Genomic DNA, 19,683 nt, shown 5'->3' with positions numbered 1-19,683 from the left:
TCAAGCTCTTCGGCCTGGCATCCAAGCTTCTCCAAATATGGCCTCGCTGACTTTCTCAGCTCTTACTCTACTTCCACCATCATCTAGATAGGCTGAACTCTTCACATTCCTCCAGTAGGCCAGGCTTATTCCTTTGTTCTTATACAGGGAATGCCTTCCCTTCTCTCTTTCCTTCTAAATTATCTCTTTATTTTTAAAGATTCAGCCAAGGATCATCTTTGCTTTACCCTTTTTAACACTATTCCACTCTACCATCCCCCTTGTGGATTATGGGGTTTTCTATATAGAAATCTATTAATGTACCAAGTAACTTATAAGTCTATCCCACTAGTCTGTGAGAGATTGACTGGGCAGTGGGCTTAGCTGAACAGAGATATTGTTGCAGGACTATTACTTTTCATTTATATCCCCTTCTCTTGGTTGGCTCTAGTTTCAATCCCTGGTTTTTCCTGCCCCCTATGTATGCGGATGACTTAGCTCTGCTTCCCTGCCTCCCTTCAACTCCCCCCCAGGCAGGAACCATTGAGGAGAAGATCTTTCAGCGTCAGAGTCACAAGAAGGCACTGAGTAGCTGTGTGGTGGATGAGGAGCAGGATGTGGAGCGGCACTTCTCTCTGGGCGAGTTGAAGGAGCTGTTTACCCTGGATGAGGCTAGCCTCAGTGACACACATGATAGGTAAGTGGAGTCCCCTTGCTAAACATTATCTCTGAATTCTTTGCACAGCGTGGAGATGGAATGAATAGTTACCTCAGTTTTGTCCTCTGACCCCAGGTTGCGTTGCTGCCGCTGTGTCAACAACTGCCAGATCAGGCCACCCCCTGATGGTTCTGACTGCACCTCAGATCTGGCTCAATGGAACCATAGCACTGATAAGCGGGGGCTCAGGGATGAGGTACTCCAGGCTGCCTGGGATGCTGCCTCTACTGCCGTCACATTCGTCTTCCACCAGCGTTCCCATGAGGAGCAGCGAGGCCTCCATTGATAACCACAGCTAGTCTGGGTGTAGCGGTTAAGAGGGAGAACACAGGGAAAGGTTCTCCCTACCTCATAGGGCCCTACTGAATTTTGTTCTCTGGGAGAAAAATCATCAAGAAGGGCTGCATGATGTTTGCCCAAAATTTATTTTATAAGAAAAACATTTTTTGGTTAAAAAAAAGAAAGGAATAAAGGTATGAAAGGGACTGAGGCCTGGGAGCAGCATGGTGAGCCCAGCAGAGAAGAGGCCTGGTAGTGGGCACTCCTATATTTTTCTAAAGCTTGGGTACCTGCTTGAGGTGGGAAAGCAGGAACCCTGGAGCAGGGGGAGGGGGCCTGTCCTCAGTGACTGATGACCACTATGACCTCCTGGCCCAGGGTTCTCAGGTTACTGAGTAAGAAGAGACCCAGAGCCTCTAAACCCAGTTCTGGGAATGCCTTTACTGGGCCCCATCAAAGCCTCCAGAACCTCAGTGCCAGGGAAGAAGGAAAATAGAGAAAAAAAGGGTGGCAGAAAGAGAAAGATAGAATTGGTTGGGAGTTCTGGGCAGCCCATGCCTCAGCCTCTGCAAGCTGATGGTACTGAGCATGGACCTGTGAGGCATGGGGCCCCATCACATAGTGCTGACATAATCTGCGAAAGCCTGGGATGAGTCCCACGAGTCGCTAACCACATGGCAGGTGGCCCGGAGCCGCCGGATAGCTTCTCTGGCTGTGACTGCATCCTGGTCCAGCCAGTTCTGGAAGAGGCGCAGGTGACCAAAGGCTCCACGGCCCCAGCGCTCCAGCCGCTTGGCGAACTCCAGAAGCCCATCTGGCTTGATGCAGTTGGAACTGGTAGGGGTGAGATGGATTAGACACCCAGGAAGCAACTAATCTCTGGTCTGTGCTCTGGAAGCTCTATCCCTTGTTCCTAACCACCTCCCTCCAGTCCCCAGTGTGTACCTGATGTCCAGCTGACATAGAGAGGAGGACGAATCCTCTGAGAAAACATCTGCCAGGGCCAGCAGGCCAGCATTCCCTGGGGAGAAGGGGGGAAATGCTGGTAACCACCCAAGAATAGGGAATAAGGGTATCCCAGCCTATTTCTGGCTGGGGAGAAGCCCAACCTTCTGAAGTCCCGGCACATAACTATATTCTAACACCTTCTCCCCACCAGTGTTCCTAGTGGAGAGGTCAATGCCTTTGCCCACTGAGTTTCTAGGTCAAAAGACTGGCTCCTTCCTCCTCCCCTCCCCCTCTCCTCCATTCCCAGGGCCTTGCCCCCACCCAGGCGGTTCCCTGGCAGCCGGAGGCCCTTCAATGTGGAGTTGCCCTTCATAGCAGCAACCATCTCAGGCAGAAATTGGGCTGGGCGCTTCTCAAACAGACGGCAGAAGGAGAAGGTAATCTCTGTTAAGAGAAATTAGAATAAATTCGGATGTGTGTTAGGACTGGTACTGCCCCTCCTGTCCCAGTTGGCCTTAGTAAGGGGTGTGAAGATTTTATAGAGGCCAAAAAAGAAATGAATTTGCCCAAGACCCCAAGGAAGGCTAGAATTTAATCAGGATTAAAACAGAGATTAATCCTTGATGTTCATTGTAGGAAGGTTCTCTGCATGGACAATTCTCCATTCACTTTCTTTTCCTCATCCATTGACTGCCCTCTTTGCAGGGCTAGGGATTAGAGAGAAGTCTAAGAGGGGAGCTTGATAGCACATTTATCCCTCTCCACTACCATCATTTCTGTCAGCCACTGAAAGGTAAGAAAAATTTGGGGGTGAGCCCTGGCCAGTTTGGCTTAGCAGTTGGAGCGTCGGCCTGTGGATCAGAGAGTCCCGGGTTCGGTTCCCACTGGGGGCACATACCAAAAAAAATTGGGGGGTGAGATACTCTAAATCAATTTCCCATGTGAAATATAGGAGGAATTGAGTTTTGGATCTTTTAGAAGGTCATTCAGGCTCTATAACCATTTTAGAATTGACATAAGACCACACATACACACAAAAAATTGGCTCACTCAGTGGGACAGTGGTAGAGCCAGGGTCTAGATGAAAAACTTACCTTGAAGAGTCAAATTCTGTAGCAAAAAGAGCACCTCGCTCTGACAGTCAGCCAGATTCATGTCATGGAAACTTAGCCTCTTCAGGGCTAGGTTATATTCTGGATGGGGGCAGAGGCCATGGGCCTTATTAGCTTTTCTAAAGAAGAATGCAAGGCCCCCTCCTACCCTCTTCCCTTTACCAGTCTAGCTGGGTCTTACCTTTGAGTGTCTGCAACACAAGCCCAAAGTCCTGGGGAGAGGCAAAGGTGGCGCTATCCAGGGACAGCTGCTGCAGAGAACCTGAGGCCTTCAGTACAGAGCAGAGCAGTGGGGCTGGCTGGGCTCCCCGTGGAAATCCCATCTCCAGCTGTTCCAGGCAATTTTCTGGTAAAGTAAGGAAAGATTACAGCTGGCCATCTTTACTTCACCCCTATAGCAGGCCCTATTCTGTTATTAAGGGATTCACTAAAAAAGTCATGTCTACTTGTCCTTGAGTGCCTATACTAGATACTAGGCACTCTAAGTTCTGGGGATAGAACATTAAATATGAAATTAAGTCCTTTATGGAGCTTTTAGTCCAGGAAGATTAGACTACTTGGACAAGCAAATATAATAAAGTATGTAGAGTGGTGGGATAGAAGACATAGGAATTCAGGGAACATACAATAAGGGGACCTAATCTAGTCTAACAGTTCTGTTTTTGGTTCAGACCCATTTTCTGGAGGCTGATCTGCCATGGTCACTCCTTACTGGGCTTGTGGTCTGGGCCCTGTCCAGTCCATGGTTACCTTTAAGAATAGCAGGATAGAGGGAACAGATTCCAGATAAGCCAGGAATGAATGGTGGCAAGACTGAATTAGATCTTCCTGCCTTCCCCACACAAATGTACCTTCACATTTGTGTGGAGACTCACGTGCGCGTGCACACACACATATACATACACACACACACTCTGCTTCACCTGGTATCTCTTCATCCCCAATTATGTGGCTAGGGGGCCCTGCATTCCCTGGCACAGCAGGGTTGTCCCTTTGGCTGGGGTGGTCGACACGAATAGAGAGGACCCGTAGCAGGGGCAGGGCTCGCACAATGGCACGTGTCAGCTCCAGGATGGGCAGTGGTGAGAATAGATCACTGAGATGCAGGGCACGGAGGCGGCATCCGGCCTGGCCTGACAGGGCCCGCAGGCTGTCCAGTAGGCGGAAGATGTTAGAGCCCAGGCCTATGGCAGGAAAGAGTCATGTGGGAGTGTCAGCAAGGGTAACATTCAGAGACAACTCCAAATAATTATTGATAACTATCAACTCTAGAGCGTTGGATCAGATACTTTAAAATTATTTGTCTCAACTACTCATCCATTGTCTTGCTTTTTTCCTCAGGTAACCAGCAAACTGATGTCTACTGTACTGGGTTATGCATTCAAGCACCAGTCAGGGCAGAGTTACAAAACAAGTTAAAATGTGGTGGGGCAGCATGTAGCTGCCAGCTGTATGATAGACCCAGACAGCAGCAGAGGTCTCTACTTTTCCTGTAGGTCATGGGGAACCTCTGAAAACTAAGGACAATGATCCAATAGGGACTACTTTAAAAGATTCATTGGGTGGGAATGGGGCAAAGAAGGATAACCACATCCCACAGAGGGGAGTAAGATCCAGAAGGTTAGAAAAGTTGCTTAATGCCACAAAGCAATTAACTCCTTGGAATCTGCTCCCTTATCTCTGCTTGGACTGAGCAGGTCCCAATTGATTCATTCAACTAAACCTTACCCAGCACTTAGTATGTTTTTTGTTTGTTTTTGCTAAACAGTAGTGAGCAACAGATCTTGTTCCTGCCTATATAGCCTGATAACAAAAAACATTATGGAAACTGGGTAAGGAGAGTACTGTGAAAGCACAAAGGATGGGTATTTCAGACCTAGTTCAGCTTACATCAATAAAGGCTTTAGCTGAGTCCTAAAACAGACAGGCTAAATTAAGGGAGAAGAATGATTGTGGCAGAGAGAACCTGGCACATACAAGGCCTGAAGGAGAAAAAATGGCAGATTGTAAGAACTGAAAAATCAAAATGGCTAGTGTTTAAAGTATGGGAGTAAAATGTTAAAGATATGACTATACAGGTAAGCAGAGGTGAGAACATGAATGACCCTGTAAGTAAAATAAGATGTGTGGTGATCAGAAACCAAATAAACAAATGACAGATTGACATTTTTGAGAAAAAATACTTGGGCTTCAGTGTAGACAATGGATATGGACTCAGGAGGAACTGTTGAAGTGATGAATCTAGGTGAGAAGCAATAGTAGCCTGAATTAAGGATGTGGAGAGAAGAGTAAATGGATTTGAGAGATAGATTGTAAAGATAGGACTTGGTAACAAGATAAATTTGAGGTAAGAAATAATGCAGGTTTCTTTTTGGGCAACTGACTCACCTGTGGTGTCATTTTTTTTTTTTAATCCTCGCCTGAGAACACTTTTGCATTTATCTTGAGATAGAGCAGGAGGGAGAATGGAGGGAGAGAGAGAGAGAAACATCGATGTGAGAGAGACACATCAAGTGGTTGCCACCCACATGACCCCAACCAGGGCCAGAGACAAACCGCACCTGAGGTGTGTGCCCCAAGTGGGAACTGAACCCGGGCCTCTCTGGTCTGCGGGCTGAGAGACCTGGGTTCGGTTCCCGCTAAGGGCACGTACTTCGGTTGCAGTTTGTCCCTGGCCCTGGTTGGGTTGTATGGGTGGCAACCACTCGATGTGTTCCTTTCACGTGGATGTTTCTCTCCTTCTCTCCCTCCCACTCTATCTGAACAAAATATCGAAAAAAATGTTCTCAGGTGAGGATTAAAAAAAAAAAGCATCATGTAGAAGGAAGAATATACATTCAGGTTAGGGAGCTTTCGGTTTATGAAGTGATATCTAGTAATTAGTTGGGTAAATAGTCTGGAGTTTAGGAGAACTATCTGGGCTAATGTCAGAATGGGGCAGGGTCTTCAGCATAGTTGGCCTTTAAAACCAAGGGAATGGATGGAATTATCTAGGAAGTGTGTAAAGTGGGAGAGCTCTGAGGAACTCTGAACATTAATAAGAGAGAAGTAACGTCCAGAGAGAAGAAGAAGGTTTTGAGGAAGTGGCATTGAGAGTATTTCATGAGGAAGACTGCTTAATAGCAAATGCTGCCAAGAACTAATGTGAGGAATGAAGGTATATATTGAACTTAGCAACAAGGAAGACTTTGGTGACTTAGATCTTCAATGAGGTAGTGGGTATGTAAGCAAGACTGGAATGAGCTGTGCGAGAAAACAGGTACTCTAAAGTTGTCTGTGACGGGCAGGAAGAAATAGGACAGTAATTAATATGGGATAGAAAGATGCTGGTGGTAGATTATGGTGGATACCCAATTGGACGTTTGTATGTTGGTGGGAGATAGACAGTGGAGAGAAGGGAAGCAACATTAAGCCGTGGCTTAAAAGCATGGACTCAAGCTAGGTTGTGTGGGTTTGAATTCTGGCTTGGCAATATACTACCTAGGTATCCTGGGCAAGTCACTCGACCTCATAGGGTTTTAAGGATTAAATTAGTTAACATAATGAGAATACTTAAAATATGCCTGACACATCCTAAGCGGTACACAAGAGCTCTTAATACTAAGGCATTTTAAGAAATAAGCTTTCCTAAGAAGGTGAGATGGTGTGGGTCCAGAGCACAGATAGAAGAGTTAGCCTTAGATAGGATGGTACTCTCTTCCATTTTGGTGAAGGAAGAAAGGATGAAAGCAGATGTAAGAAAGTTTATAGGCTGGTTAATAAATTGAAGGAATTTATGTGTGATGGCTTCTATTTTCTCTGTGAAGTAGGAGGTGAGGCCATCAGCTGAAAAAGGAAGAGGTAAGGGTTTGGAAGTGGTAGAGTAGGAATGGGAGCTGATGTTACAAACACAGGATTTGTCTAAGATTGATAGCTAGGAATGTATAGTAGCACCAATCTGCATATTGTATGATTTTTCTCTAGCAGTGCTCCACAACCTAGGCAGATTGCTGAATTTAGCCAGAGTTGAAGTTTGGCTAGCTGGGCACAACTAGGTAGGAAAGAACAGCTCTGCATGTTGCTGGTCTGATAAAATGTTCCACACTTCCTTGTCTGTGCAGCTGCTTTTATATGCCTGGTGGGATCCAGCCTCAGCCCTGGCTGGGCTTGCATATACCATACTTGTACTGGCTTTGGATTGCCTACCATATCTAAAATGTACTCATTTTTCAGGTTCGCATTGCCCCTCAGGAACCCTTGCAGACCTCATGTTCCTCTTCCCTAGCACCAACAGCCTGCCACACTGTGTGTGCCATCTGCCTCTGTGTGAGGCAGGCACATGTCCAGCTTCCTGATCATATCCCCTGTACCCCTTCACCGGATTGGGTATACATGTGGTGCTGCTGGGAGACTCTATCCCCGTCCCTCTAGGGCACTCACCATTATAGGATAGTGTGAGGCTCTCCAGAGACACCCAGGAGCTCAGCAGGTGGCACAGTGTCAGAGCTGCCTCTGTGGAGAGTGGAACTGTGAATAGCTCCAAGGTGGAAATGCTGCGAAATCGTTGGGAGGCCTCCAGTGCTGGAAGCCCCAGGCAGCTGGGATCTGACCCATCCAAAGCTCCACAAGCCACTTCCCCAATCTCCATTTCTTCCCCATCCTCCTTTTCACCAGCCACAATGAAAACAAAGTCATACAGGTCTTCAGACTCTGCACCTGACCCCTGACGAGTGCGAGCACCCTTTTTCCCTGTGGCTCGCTTAAAACGCTTTAGGGGCTTAGGCTGTGGGGCTGAGCTAGCTGGAGCCCTTTTGGATGCAGATGTGGAAGAAGAGGGAGAGGCAGAGGAGGTGGCGGCTGGAGCAGAGGGTGGCCGCTTGGTGCCAGGAGCCTCATGGGAGGTGGCTGGAGGGTGCAGCTCCCTCTTAGGGTCTATCCCGCCTGCTCTCAGGCTCTCCTGTGTGCTCCGGCGTGTTACCCGAGTGGCAGGTGTAGCTCTGGCCGTCTGCTTGGCTTCGCTCTTCCGACGGGAAGCCATCAGGGCTGCAGCACATCGCTCAGCAGCATCCCTGCGAGGCCTGCGTGAGCCGAGCAGGAGGGACCCTTCATCTCTGGATGGGGCCCGGCCTCGGGAGGCTTCTCCACAGAGGCGACAGGGAGGACCGCCAGGGCCTGGCTGCCAGAAACCAGCACTCATGGTGAGGATAAGGATGAAAAGGGCTGACTCAGGCACAGGCCAGGAATATAGCGACACCTGGCTGACAGCCCCATGGTGAATAAGCTGATGCAACAGCTGCCGAAGTGACTGCTGAGCAGCTACATCAGAGAAGAGCAGGTGGCGGAACTTGAGGGTGTGCAGGGAACTGGCCAGGGTCTCCAGAACCCTGCGGTTGGGCTCAGCCACTAGCTCGGTTGCACCCTGCAGCATGTTGCAGATAGTGAGCTGCCGGACATGGCGGGAGCTATGTAGAAGAGGTGAGAAGCGCTGGTCACAAAGACGCCTGTCAGAAGACACATCAATGGTTCCACGTAGAACATGGGAAAAAAAGGCCTCCATAAACTTGGCTCGCCAACACGTCACACTCTGAAAGCAGAGAACATGCCAGATAGCTGTGATACTAAGAGTGTTACCCATCATACCAGTTTCCTTCCAATAGCTGTTGTGCCAGGCAACATTCTAAATTTATACAAAATCATTTAATCCTCACATCTTAGGGGGCATGTATTACTATAAGCCTCATTTTACAGGTAAGAAAAGCAAGGCACAAAGGTTATTGCCTGTAATTACAGGTAAGTGGCAGAATCAAGATTTGAGCCCAGACCCTGGCTGGTTTGGCTTAGCAGTTAAGTGTGTTGGCCCCGCACACAGAAGGGTCGTAGATTCAATTCCTGGTCAAGAGCATGTACCTGGGTTACAGGTTTGACCCTGGGCCTGGTCAGAGCTGTGAGGGAGGCAGCCAACTGATGTTTCCCTCCCTCCCTCCCTCCCTTCTTCCTTTCCACTCTAAAAATAAATGGGAGAATATCCTTAGATGAGGGTTAATCACACACACAGTAAGATTTTAGCCCAGGAAGTTGGTTCCAGAGACTAGTTTGCTGAAGTGCTTTTCAAGTGAAAGTCACTCAATGCTATAAATTCTTCCATGTTTGTTTCTAGAACATAATCACAATTTGCTAGTCTTAAATTACCTACCTTTGTTCAGAAAACTTGTCACTTCACACCTGACTTCATTAGCTTTTTGACTGTTCACTCTTTCCCTTTTTCTCCTTTCCAAATTTGCACAAAGCCACTGGATTCATCTTTGTAAAATACCCTGATTACATTGTTTTATTTTGTACATTATTCTGCCTTAAGTCCCCCTCCAATGTCTTCCCACTACCTAGGGTTAATTTGAAGCTCCTCATCTTGGCAGGGAAAGCCCTCCAAAATAAAACCTCTGCCTACCTCAGGAAGCTTTATTTCCCACACATCTTAATCCATGGTTTTCTCTGGCCATACCGATCACTGATCCAAACCTGCCTTCTATGTCCTTTCCTACATCTGCCAAAAATGCTTTCCATTGCCCAACTAAATAGACTTCCTGAAGGGACCTACTAACATTTCACTCTCTGAGGCCATTAGTGTTTGTTTATCTGTACCCCCTTTACCCTTCCCCTACTTTTCTTGTTGGGACTACTCAGGTCTTAAATTTTGGTAGACGTGCTTCATTCATGTTGTTGAATCTCTGCCTGTGCACGGCTGATCCTAAACAACCAGATTAGAAATTCATGGAGAGCAGGGACCAAATCTTATATTTTTTTCTCCAAGGCAATAGTTATTTGCTTTGATGGATATGAGACTTCATCAGACTTATGATACATTTAGAAGAACTTGAGTACAAGTGCTTTTGAACCTTTGGTGCACATCAGAATTTACTGTGGTTTTTACCCCCAAAATTCATACACCAGGTAACCAGACTTGGAGATTCTATTATGTTACATCTGAGGTAAGGTCTGTGCATCTTTTTTTTTTAAAAAACCTCCCAAAGTGATTCTGATATCAGAAGTTAGGAATTACTGCTACCTACCCCAAAAAGACACACTGAGACAAAGATTTCCTTAAGTTGCCATTCTCTCCTAAGGTGTGTAAAAAGTCTGCTGACTTAGATACAAGTGCCAGCTCTGCTACTATACTCTGGACCTTTCTGAACCTCTCTTCATCTGTAAAACCTGCTTCACAGGTTTGTTGTGAAGAACAAATGAGGCAGTGAAAGTTAAAGTATCTTGTAAACTAAAATAGAAAATGTTACTTCTGTTGCTGATAATTAGCCAAGATGGGGCAATGTGAAATGGATTTGATGGAGGCAGAGCCCATTAAGCAGGGTACTTAGCCTGAAGCAAAGGTAGTGGGGGCCTGAGGGTTTCCCAAGACTAAAAGTATGACACTTTGGCACTGGCTGGTTTGGCTCAGTGGTTGGAGCATCGGCCTGCGGACCAGCGAGTCCTGGGTTCGGTTCCCACCAGGGGCACGTACCAAAAAAAAAAAGTATGACACTTTGGTATTTACCCTGCCTCCATGCATTCCCTCATACCAGAGTGATCCTCAATCTATATCTGAGGTTCTTGGCAGGAACTGGGCCCCTATTATTCTCAGGTGAAAGTGTCATTCCCGTTGCCCCCACTATTCCCCAAGACTGCCTGCTGTAGTTACAATTAGGAATGACTTCTTCATGCTTGGGGTAACTGGATGGCAACAAGAGAAGTACTTCTCTCACCAGCAACAGTGTGGGGGCATTAGGGGAGCAGGAAAAAATACCTGGTAACCAAATCTCTACTCAGCTTTGAAAAGAAGCAGAGGGGTTATCTCTGAATCTAAATCCTACCCCACTCTAGCATTTTTCCTACACATTTGCTGGCCCATGCTCACCTTGAAAAACTCTGGTACTCTGGTAGGTAACCTTAGTAAGGCTTTAATTTCACAAATGAGATAGATGGTTAATTTTGGCCTAAAATATGGATAAAGATGTGAACCAAGATATGGCTGTTTCTGATCATGAGGCATGTGGAATAGTAGTTTAGGTAACTAAATACCAAGCTTTTCAGACATTTCATTGATTGATAAAGACAATAGAGTATCTGAAATTGGAACACCCCACCCATGATAACTGCAGTGAGAGCAGCATAGTGGTTAGGAGCATGCATTCCTGAGCCAGAGTGCCTCAACTTGAATCCTGGGTCTGCCATTCACAAACTAACTTTAGGCAAGTCACTTCACCTCTTTCTGCTTCAGTTTAATCTGTAAAGTGAGGAAGATAACTATACCTACATCACAGAGTAGTGAGGATTAAATGAGTAATCAAGTTAGTTATGACAACTATATTGGCTTTTTTCTCATGAATTAATGCATGAGCAGATAACAATTTGCTGCATTTTATTCCATCACTACCTTTTAGAATTTATGCTAAAACTTAAAAGCTGAAAAATACCTGAGAGATCTAGTCCAAGCCACTCATTTTGTGACTTGTATACTATAACTCAGACAATGCAAAATAATTTAAATCACTTCCTTTTTAGTGAAAGTAAGGGAAATGAGGCACCACCAAAGAGGTGAAATGACAGTGGCCTCTGGCACAATCCTTGGCCTATCCACAATGGGCTGGCAGCTAAGGCATTGGTGGGGGAGGAAGAAGTGTGTGTGTACAAGCTAGGGAGGGTAAAATATTTTCTTATACTAAATTGTTACAGCCAGCAAATGTTTATAAACTATTGTCCCCAGTTGCTTTTCTGATCATAGAAATATTGTTTGTGGAATTATAAAAAAGCAAAAAATCATGTAAACACTTTGCAGTGTATATATGTATATGTGAATAGCTTTAGATACTTGTTTTTACAACATTGAGACAATTCAGAAGTTTCAGTGGCTGTTTTTTTAAACATAGCACCATGTCATTAAACAATTTTACCACCGTGTATTTAAGTATTTTTAGAACGACTTTATTAATATTTTGAAAATATGGATGTACTATATTTAATAATTCTTGTGTTATTGAGTAAGTTGTTCCTAGCTTTTTTATATTAAACTTTGCTGTAATGAACATCTGGAAATAACTTGATCATGAGTAACTTGATTTTACATACTATAAATTCTAAGAAGCAGAATTTATAGTCAAAGAATTGGACTATTTTAAAGACTCTTGACAATTATCACCAGAATGCCCACCAAGAAAGTTGTAACATTTCTGTTCCCACCAACAGCATATTAAAATGCAAATTTTACCCACCCCTGAAATTACCTTTTAAAACAAAACCAAATCAAAACAAGACTTTACAAGGAGTACAATTTTACTTTCCCATTTTTTATTATTGAGATTGAACATTTTCACTTTATTGGAGATTTTTATATATTTTGTGACTTGTCCAAATCTTGACTCATTTTATTCCCCTGGGCCTATATCTTATTCTCTGTATCCCTTTGTTTTGCAAATGTTTTTGCAACCATTCTTTCCCAGTTTATGTACCTTTTAAATTGTATTCATAGTGTTGCCATTTTATGTGGTCAAATATGTCCATATTTTCTTATTTGGTCCTGCCCATTTAATAATTAGTACTCTCCATTTTGAGATTAGATAACCAATAACCTTTATTTATTTTTTTAGTTGTTTTGTGTTTTTACTTTTTACAATTTAATCTTTAATCTGTATAGAAATTATTTTAGTATATTATAAAGTAAGACTATTTTTTCCAAATGGTTAACCAATTACTAGAGAACCATTTATTAAATAATCCTTCATTTCCACACTGCTTTGTCTCCAGAGTATCTATAGTATTCTATAGATCTTTTAATACACACACACTAAAACTACATAGTTAGAAATATTGCTTTATAAGCAGTCAAGGGGCTATGTCTAACTTGTTCACCATTGTAACCCTAGCACCTAGTGTAGTGCCTGGAACTGAGCGGGCATTCAATAAAAGTTTTTGAATCATGAATGAAGTGAAAGTTACTGTCATGAAAAAGTGGGAAGCAGAAAAAGGTACCCTCTGAAATGAATGAACATACTCCAAGTCAGGACCTTTGTCTAGGTGACTGTTAGGTCACCAAACCTGTGGTTTCCTAAATTTCTGAAATGCTCTGAGACAAGAAAACAAGATAACAAATAGACATTCTTTTTCAGGAAGCTTAAGCTAATGTTGGGGAAAAAAAGCTTTCCCCAAGAGAAAGCAATTACAACCTCCATCACTGGCTAGTCAACCATATTGTTTGGGAAACATTGGGACAAAGTGAATCTTATGTTTCTTGAAAGGTTGTAGGAAGCTGTTACTTTTTTCTAATATTCTTGCATTCAATTCTCTTCCTAATAAGGTCTAACACCTGTACATAGTGACTGAGGATTTTGTTGGGCCTTAGTGTCATCACACTGAACTCCAGGGATTGTGTCCAGATCTGGAAGTGAAAAAGCTGATACAGAGCTGAATGTTACTGAACCCAGTGCATACCAGAAATGGAATCTCCAATTCCTAATAAGATCTTGTTTTCTTGTCATTTGGCCTCATTCACCATATAAATCCCAGTTCAAATACTCCTTCCTAGAAAAGACTTTCTTGCTCCCTTTTCCCTCGGCCTCTTTGGTACTCTCCATCACACCTCTTACCCTACCATACATGATATATTTGTTCACAGATTTCCCCATTAAATTGAAAATTCCTCAAGATTAAGAATTGTGTCTGTACTTTCAATATCAGCATAAGACCTGGTATGTGGTAAGTTTTAGTGAATGTTTATTGAACTCAAACTGTCCTGTCACCTAATCATGGAGCAGCAAAAGAAGTTCTGTTTAAATTAGAGTTCCAGTGAGTTATATCTGAACCAGCGAATAACAGACTCTCAGGGTTAAAAGGATCCCTAAAACTCATCTTGTTCAACCTCTCTTACCATGCTGAATTTCCTCTGAATTACCCTTGTCTCAAGTAGTTATCCAGGATCTACTTGAACACTTAGAGATAGGAAGCTTATTTCCTCTGGAATTAGCTTGTTTCATCACCAACTTTAGAGTTTAAAAGTTCTGCGTTCACTTTAGCAAAAATTTATCCTCCTTTAGCTTTCACACAGAACAAGTCTATTAATTCAGTTTTCATGAGACAACCATTGAAATATTTCAGAATAGTTCATGTTCCTCAAGTCTTCTCTTTTTTCAGGAAAAACATCTCCAATCTTCCAAATGTGACTCACTTGATGTGGCTTTGACTTCTTTCTCCATACTCCAGGAGTAGCCTGACCACTGCAGAGCCAGGCAGGTCTATCATCCCCCTTGTCCTTCAGCCTATATTATAGTTACATTAGTTCACACAGCTCAGGGTACAGTCTTTGTATGAGTGGCTTTAGCACATTGTTGACCAAACCCTTTACTTTTTTTTTATACAAGCTGCTGCTAAGCCAGACCCCTCCACCCGCTACCCTGAGGTCATACAATTGGAATATTTTAGACTCAAGTAAAGAATTGGATTATCCTGTTAAATTTCATCTTGTTAATTTTGACCATTGCCCCAGCCCTGTCATGATTCCTATGAATCCGGGTTCTGCCATCACTGTGATTACTACCTTTTCCTGTTTTGTGTCACCTGCAAATACGGTGAGCAAGCAAGTCAGTGACAAATGCCAAATGGTCAAGTATCTTATGATAAGACATCAGAGCCCTCCTCCCAAATTCACGCCATCCTTGCTCCTGTACTTTAGCCATATCCAACTTATGCTTTTGTGCTATTCCTGCTTTCACTGTGTAAAGTCAGGCCAGAGTTCTACCTGGTGCCTTAACTTACTTCCAGACTGGAAGGCCTTGTCTTCATCAGCTCATCCCATAGTCGGCGCCAGATAGCCTGAGTGGAGAGGCCTGTAGAGGGAAATATCACATTTACTTGGTTGCTCCTTGGCCACCATGAGTGAAGTACATCAGCCTTTTAACGTTGTCCTCTGAGTTCACAAAAGCAATGTGGCAAAGCAGTAAAGAACACTGGTTCTAAAGACAGACTGCCTGGGTTTAAATATCAGCAAACCACACTCTAGCTGTGTAACCTTGGGCAAGATACTTAATTTTTCTGTACCTCAGTTTCCTTATCTGTAAATGTAGTTAATAATAGCTATTTCATAGAATTGTTGAAAGGATTAAATACATTTCTTCAGGTAAGGTGCTTATGAGAGTGCTTGGCACATCAGGGTTAATTATATAAATGTTAGTTCTTAACAGATGTGTCCAATGGGGGACTTGAAGGGCAACTTGATAAAACAGAAAAATGAAGATTCAGAAGATCTGGGTTCTAGTCTGGCTTTGCTATTAATTATGGTGTGACTGTGGTCTCACTTTTATTAGTATACTAGGAATCATATACTTGTTTTGTGTTTTACAGGACACTGAGGAGTCAGATAAGAAAGTAGGTGTGAGAGTATGTTTTGAAAAATATGAAGTTCTATGTAGGTATCAGGTGTGATATTTACCTAAAGAACATTATGGTGCCTTGCTTACAATCACTGACTGAGAAAAAGAGAGAAAGGCACTCACCTTTCTTGAGGGCAGTTTCCTCAATCCTCTCCAAGTAATATATATTGAGCAGAGGTAAGATGCTTTGAAGTATTGGGCCTGGGAGGGCTACAAAAACCAAAACACAAAATTTACTTTTTTTTTCTTCCAGGGTTCTAAGCATTATTTAACCTATTGGGAAAGAATAAAATAAAAGAGCAGACTTCTGACAAATGGAACCTATAGAAGCTAACCTAAGTCTAATTCAAACTCTAGTCCACTTGTTTTCAGCCACTTAGTTGGCAGCTGGAATTTCAGGGCCATACACATCTACAGGATGAGGTAATCCCACAGAGCACGTTGATATGCTCATTTAGGAGCTGGTCAGTTCACTTCTACACAAGCATAATGAACCATTCTGCATTTAAAACGTTCTATTGAATATGTGTGATTTTAAAAGTCCTTCATAATCTGGGTCCTACTAACTTCTCCAATTCCCTGCTTTGCCTCCTACTCTTCAGCCACACTAAACTACCTTTTTCATCTATCTAACGTGTTACACTGCTTTCTGCCTCTGTGCATGAGATTAATTTTGTTATGCTGTTCTCTCCATCAGGAATATCTTTGTAACTTTCTGAATAACAACTATTCATCTTTCAAATATCACATGTCCTTTATGAAGCCTTTCCTGAATTCCCTTCCCTCTCTTCCAGGTTACTTCCATCCGCTGGGTACCCACTATACCCAGAACTAGTACTTTCCTATGAAGAATAGAAGTAATTAGACTCTGTACTCAAAATTCAATATATCTTAAAAACAAAACCTGCTTGCTAACTTCCCTAGATCTGAAAGGCATTACAGTATTGTGGCTAAATGGCTTCATCTCTAGAATTGCACAAAACTGGGTAAAATCCTGATTGTACCACTTAATTAATTGTGAATCCTTGGGCAAATTAATGTCTCTAAGCCTAAATTTCCTCAATTTTAAAATGGAGTTAATAATAACTACCTCAAAGCATTGTTGTGAAAATTAAAGAAGATAATGCTTGTAATCTTTTTAGGACCATGCTTGGCCATAATAAGGTCACTAAATGTTGGCAATTACTATTTTTATCCTATCAAGAGCATCTCTGTCCAGCCAAGAATAAGTTTAAGATCTTGGAAGAAAATCTTTAAAAACTTCTACTCTAGGATCTCCTTTTATATTTATTTGCGAAATGACTGAATCTTGCTATTCAAGAGTCTAATATACTTCTTTGTACATAGTAGGTACTCAATGTACTTGCTGAATGAAAGCACTAATTCCCTATGCTATTACACTGATGTAGGCTCTCTACTGCATTTAAGATAAAGTCCAATTCCATATATTGGCAGTCAAGGTATAACACATCTATTTTACTTATGTTTCCTCATTGTATCCTTTCCTGTTACCTCTACTCACTTTCTCCTCCTCTCCCTACACAAAGCAAAATCAGTCCACTACTTCCAGGAAGCCTTTCCTGGCTGTTAGCCCACATTGAGATCTTCCTCCGAAATAGCACTGCTTAGCAAGCCTCTTACTTGGCTCTTCTAAGAGACCTAACTTAATTCAGCTTTTCCTGTGACTGTGTACCTGGATTAGGCCCATGGGAGCTCTTCCTCCTCTGTCCCTCCAATCTACTCCCCTCTGTTTAGCCATCCTCTCTCATAGCCACAGACATTCTCATACCCTGTTATCCACAAATTTCTCTCTTCCTTTCTCCATTCTTAAGCCAAGCTCTTCCTAGCTTCTCTCCAGCCTATACCTTTTAATGCTTCCTCTTCCTAACTTGGGACCTCCAGACCCAGTCCTCTTTCCTCTTTGACAGATTTAGCATCCTAGAAGCTCCAGGCTGACATAACCGATCCTGTCTGCCTTCTTCCACGTTCCCCAGGGCTTTTCTGAGCCCCCTGCCCAGCTCCATAGACTTTTCTCCAATTCCTCATGGGTCAGCCTGACCCCTTTCTTCTCAGCTGTTGGCACAGAGGCTCCACAGTCCCCTCCCCCCACCGGGCCTGAGGTAGTCTGAGTCTTCTCCAGCACATAAAGACACTGGCCCCTTCAGGATCAGTGCCCCATCCTCATCACACCAGAGGCCTCCTTAACCACTCTGTACAATCTTGGGGCTTATTCTTCCCTCCCCCCCCAAACCCCTGGGCCTTTTCTCCACATCCCTCCTCATGGTATAACCCAGACCCATTCCAGGACTTCAAGCCTTCACTCCTGACCTTACCAGGGCCTTCCTTCTGGCTAAGACCCCACCACTACGCCTGAGGCCTTCTCTAGAACACTACCCCCTCACCCCCCAAGGCCTAGGGCCTCCTCTCTCACCACCCCTCCCCCTTCCCTGGGCCCTGGGCCTGTGATGTCCTCACCCAACCTCGGCCCTGGCTTCTGGACCCCACCCCCTCACACCACCAGTTTGTCAGGCCCAAGGCCTCCCTTGTCCCCTGTGTAGGCAGGCCTATCCTCCAGAGGCCCTCACTTTCCTCTCTTTCACTCTACTAGTCCTCATGATGCCGACCGGGTTTGACTTATCAGTGGCCAGGCTGCGACTGGGGGTACCCACCCCACAGTCAGGCCTCCTCATGCCCATCGGGCTGCAGGCCTCCTCTCCTCCGTTACCCGGCCCACCAGCTAGGCTGTTCGTTTCTTCCTCCCTGGCTCCTCATCCCAGCGCCCCAGGCCGCCCGCCACCCAAGCCGGGCCCATGGGTCCCCGCCGCCCTCAGGCTTGGGGCCTCCTCTCACTCCCACTCAGATCAGGGCCTCCTAGCAGCGATGCGCCCCCTCCCAGGCCGGGATCCTCAAGCCGTGGCCCCGCCAGGGGCCTCCTTGGCCCTTCCCGCCTGTCCGTCATTCGAGCCTTCCTGGATCGCTGACCCGCTCCGGCCTCCCTTCGCCCGCTCTCGGGCCCTTCCTTGCCGCTCAGGCCAATCCGAGTGGCCTCGGGCGCTCCCTGCCATGCCCGCCAGCCCGTCGCTCATCAGCTTGGCACCCGAGGCCCCGGTCTTCAGTTTGCTCCCTTCAGCCCCGGGCCGTCAGACAGGCCTCAGCACCCCAAGCCTTTCGGCGTCTCCCCCAGCCCCGTCCCTCACTCCCCAATCCAATGGGCTACCCTCTCCATCGGCTTGGCCTCCAGGGTCTCGGCACCCATGGGTGTCAGGCAGACACTGGAGGGCCCGCGCCGTCAACCAGGTTGGGTGGCCCCGGGCCTGGCCTCCTTGCCTTAGGCCGGGCCTCCCAGCCTCGGCCCCCGCCCCCAAACAGCAGAGCCATCCCTGCCCGTCCGCTCGACATCCAAGCCTCCCCAGCCCGGTCCAGCCCGAGTGTCAGTTCGGTCGATGCCCACGACCCGGTCCGTCAGTCCAGCCTCTGAAGTCCGAGCCTTGCCGGCTTCGCCCTGGCCCGGGCCTCCTGGCCTCGCCCCCCGCGCCCCCCAGCCAGGCCTCTGTGCGGGTCCACCTGCCGGCTTCGTCCCCGACTTTACTCTGTCCAGCCTGGTCAGTCACAGAATTCATGCTCCGAGCAGACGGTCTGGCTTCCAGTGCCCCGGGCTGGGCCTTGCCCCGGGCCTCCCGGCCTCGCCCCCCGCGCCCCCTGGCCGCAGGGCCGCCTCCGCTGGTTGCCAGAGGTAGCCCCTCACCCCGCGACTTACCCCACACCCCGCTCTCCAGAACCCCCATATGGGCGCTCACCGCCCGCCCGCACAGCTCGAACAGGGCGGGGGGAGCGCTGGGGCCCGAGGCCGAGCTCTTCGCTGGCGCCGCCTCCCGGGACGTGGCCTCCATGGTCGTTGCCGCCGCTACCTCACAGAACCAGCAACTCCGGGCGCGCCAGGCCTCGGGCGCCGCCATCTTGGGGAGGTGCGCGAGCCCGAGAGTGGCAGCCGCGGACCGCCATCTTGAAAAGGTCAGCAGTTAGGACGGTTTCATCAGCGATGTGGGTAAGAATGGGAACTGCGCTAAAGGAACAGCGAATAAGTCTGCATACTTACAAAGTCTGTTAGAAAGTAAATACTTTAAATAAATCTCTAGGTCAACATATTTGGGTCTGGCGTGACTAAGGGGTTATTTCTAAATAAATTCTGCTCAGGTGCAAATAACAGCTACCCCTATCCCCTGGCTAAGGACGGTAGTACATGCCAATCAGAGCGTGT

The 19,683-nt window shown here is 45.8% G+C and overlaps 2 protein-coding genes across 5 annotated transcripts in view; one reads left to right on the top strand and one right to left on the bottom strand.

Annotated features, from left to right (window-relative positions):
• Positions 1–1,176, top strand: part of RAD54L (RAD54 like) — a 37,412-nt gene extending 36,236 nt beyond the window's left edge. For 2 of the 3 annotated variants that reach the window (XM_036255419.1, XM_036255420.1), the window contains 2 exons: positions 513–676; positions 773–1,091. In XM_036255419.1, the coding sequence (XP_036111312.1) occupies positions 513–676; positions 773–983 (375 nt within the window). In that variant the 3' untranslated portion in view covers positions 984–1,091. Of the gene's footprint in view, positions 1–512; positions 677–772 lie in introns of all 3 variants that reach the window. The other variant, XM_036255418.1, reaches the window with a different exon arrangement.
• Positions 1,104–19,674, bottom strand: LRRC41 (leucine rich repeat containing 41). 2 transcript variants are annotated; one of them, XM_036255416.1, is made up of 10 exons: positions 19,183–19,674; positions 15,549–15,635; positions 14,812–14,882; positions 7,456–8,599; positions 3,960–4,220; positions 3,218–3,382; positions 3,019–3,117; positions 2,246–2,368; positions 1,922–1,997; positions 1,104–1,810 (listed from the first exon to the last, which is right to left on the bottom strand). In XM_036255416.1, exons 1-10 carry the CDS (start codon positions 19,379–19,381, stop codon positions 1,591–1,593), a joined length of 2,445 nt encoding a protein of 814 aa, XP_036111309.1. In that variant the 5' UTR covers positions 19,382–19,674; the 3' UTR covers positions 1,104–1,590. The 2 variants fall into 2 exon arrangements, with proteins under 2 accessions (XP_036111309.1, XP_036111310.1); XM_036255417.1 differs by lacking the exon at positions 3,960–4,220 and having other exon boundaries at positions 1,562–1,810; positions 19,183–19,405.
• Positions 19,675–19,683: the final 9 nt, after the last annotated feature.

This window comes from Molossus molossus, unplaced genomic scaffold (assembly GCF_014108415.1).
Source record: "Molossus molossus isolate mMolMol1 unplaced genomic scaffold, mMolMol1.p scaffold_m16_p_12, whole genome shotgun sequence".
Taxonomy (NCBI): domain Eukaryota; kingdom Metazoa; phylum Chordata; class Mammalia; order Chiroptera; family Molossidae; genus Molossus; species Molossus molossus.
The sequence above is the reverse complement of the archived record's forward strand: the minus strand, read 5'-3'. Positions and strand labels throughout refer to the sequence as shown.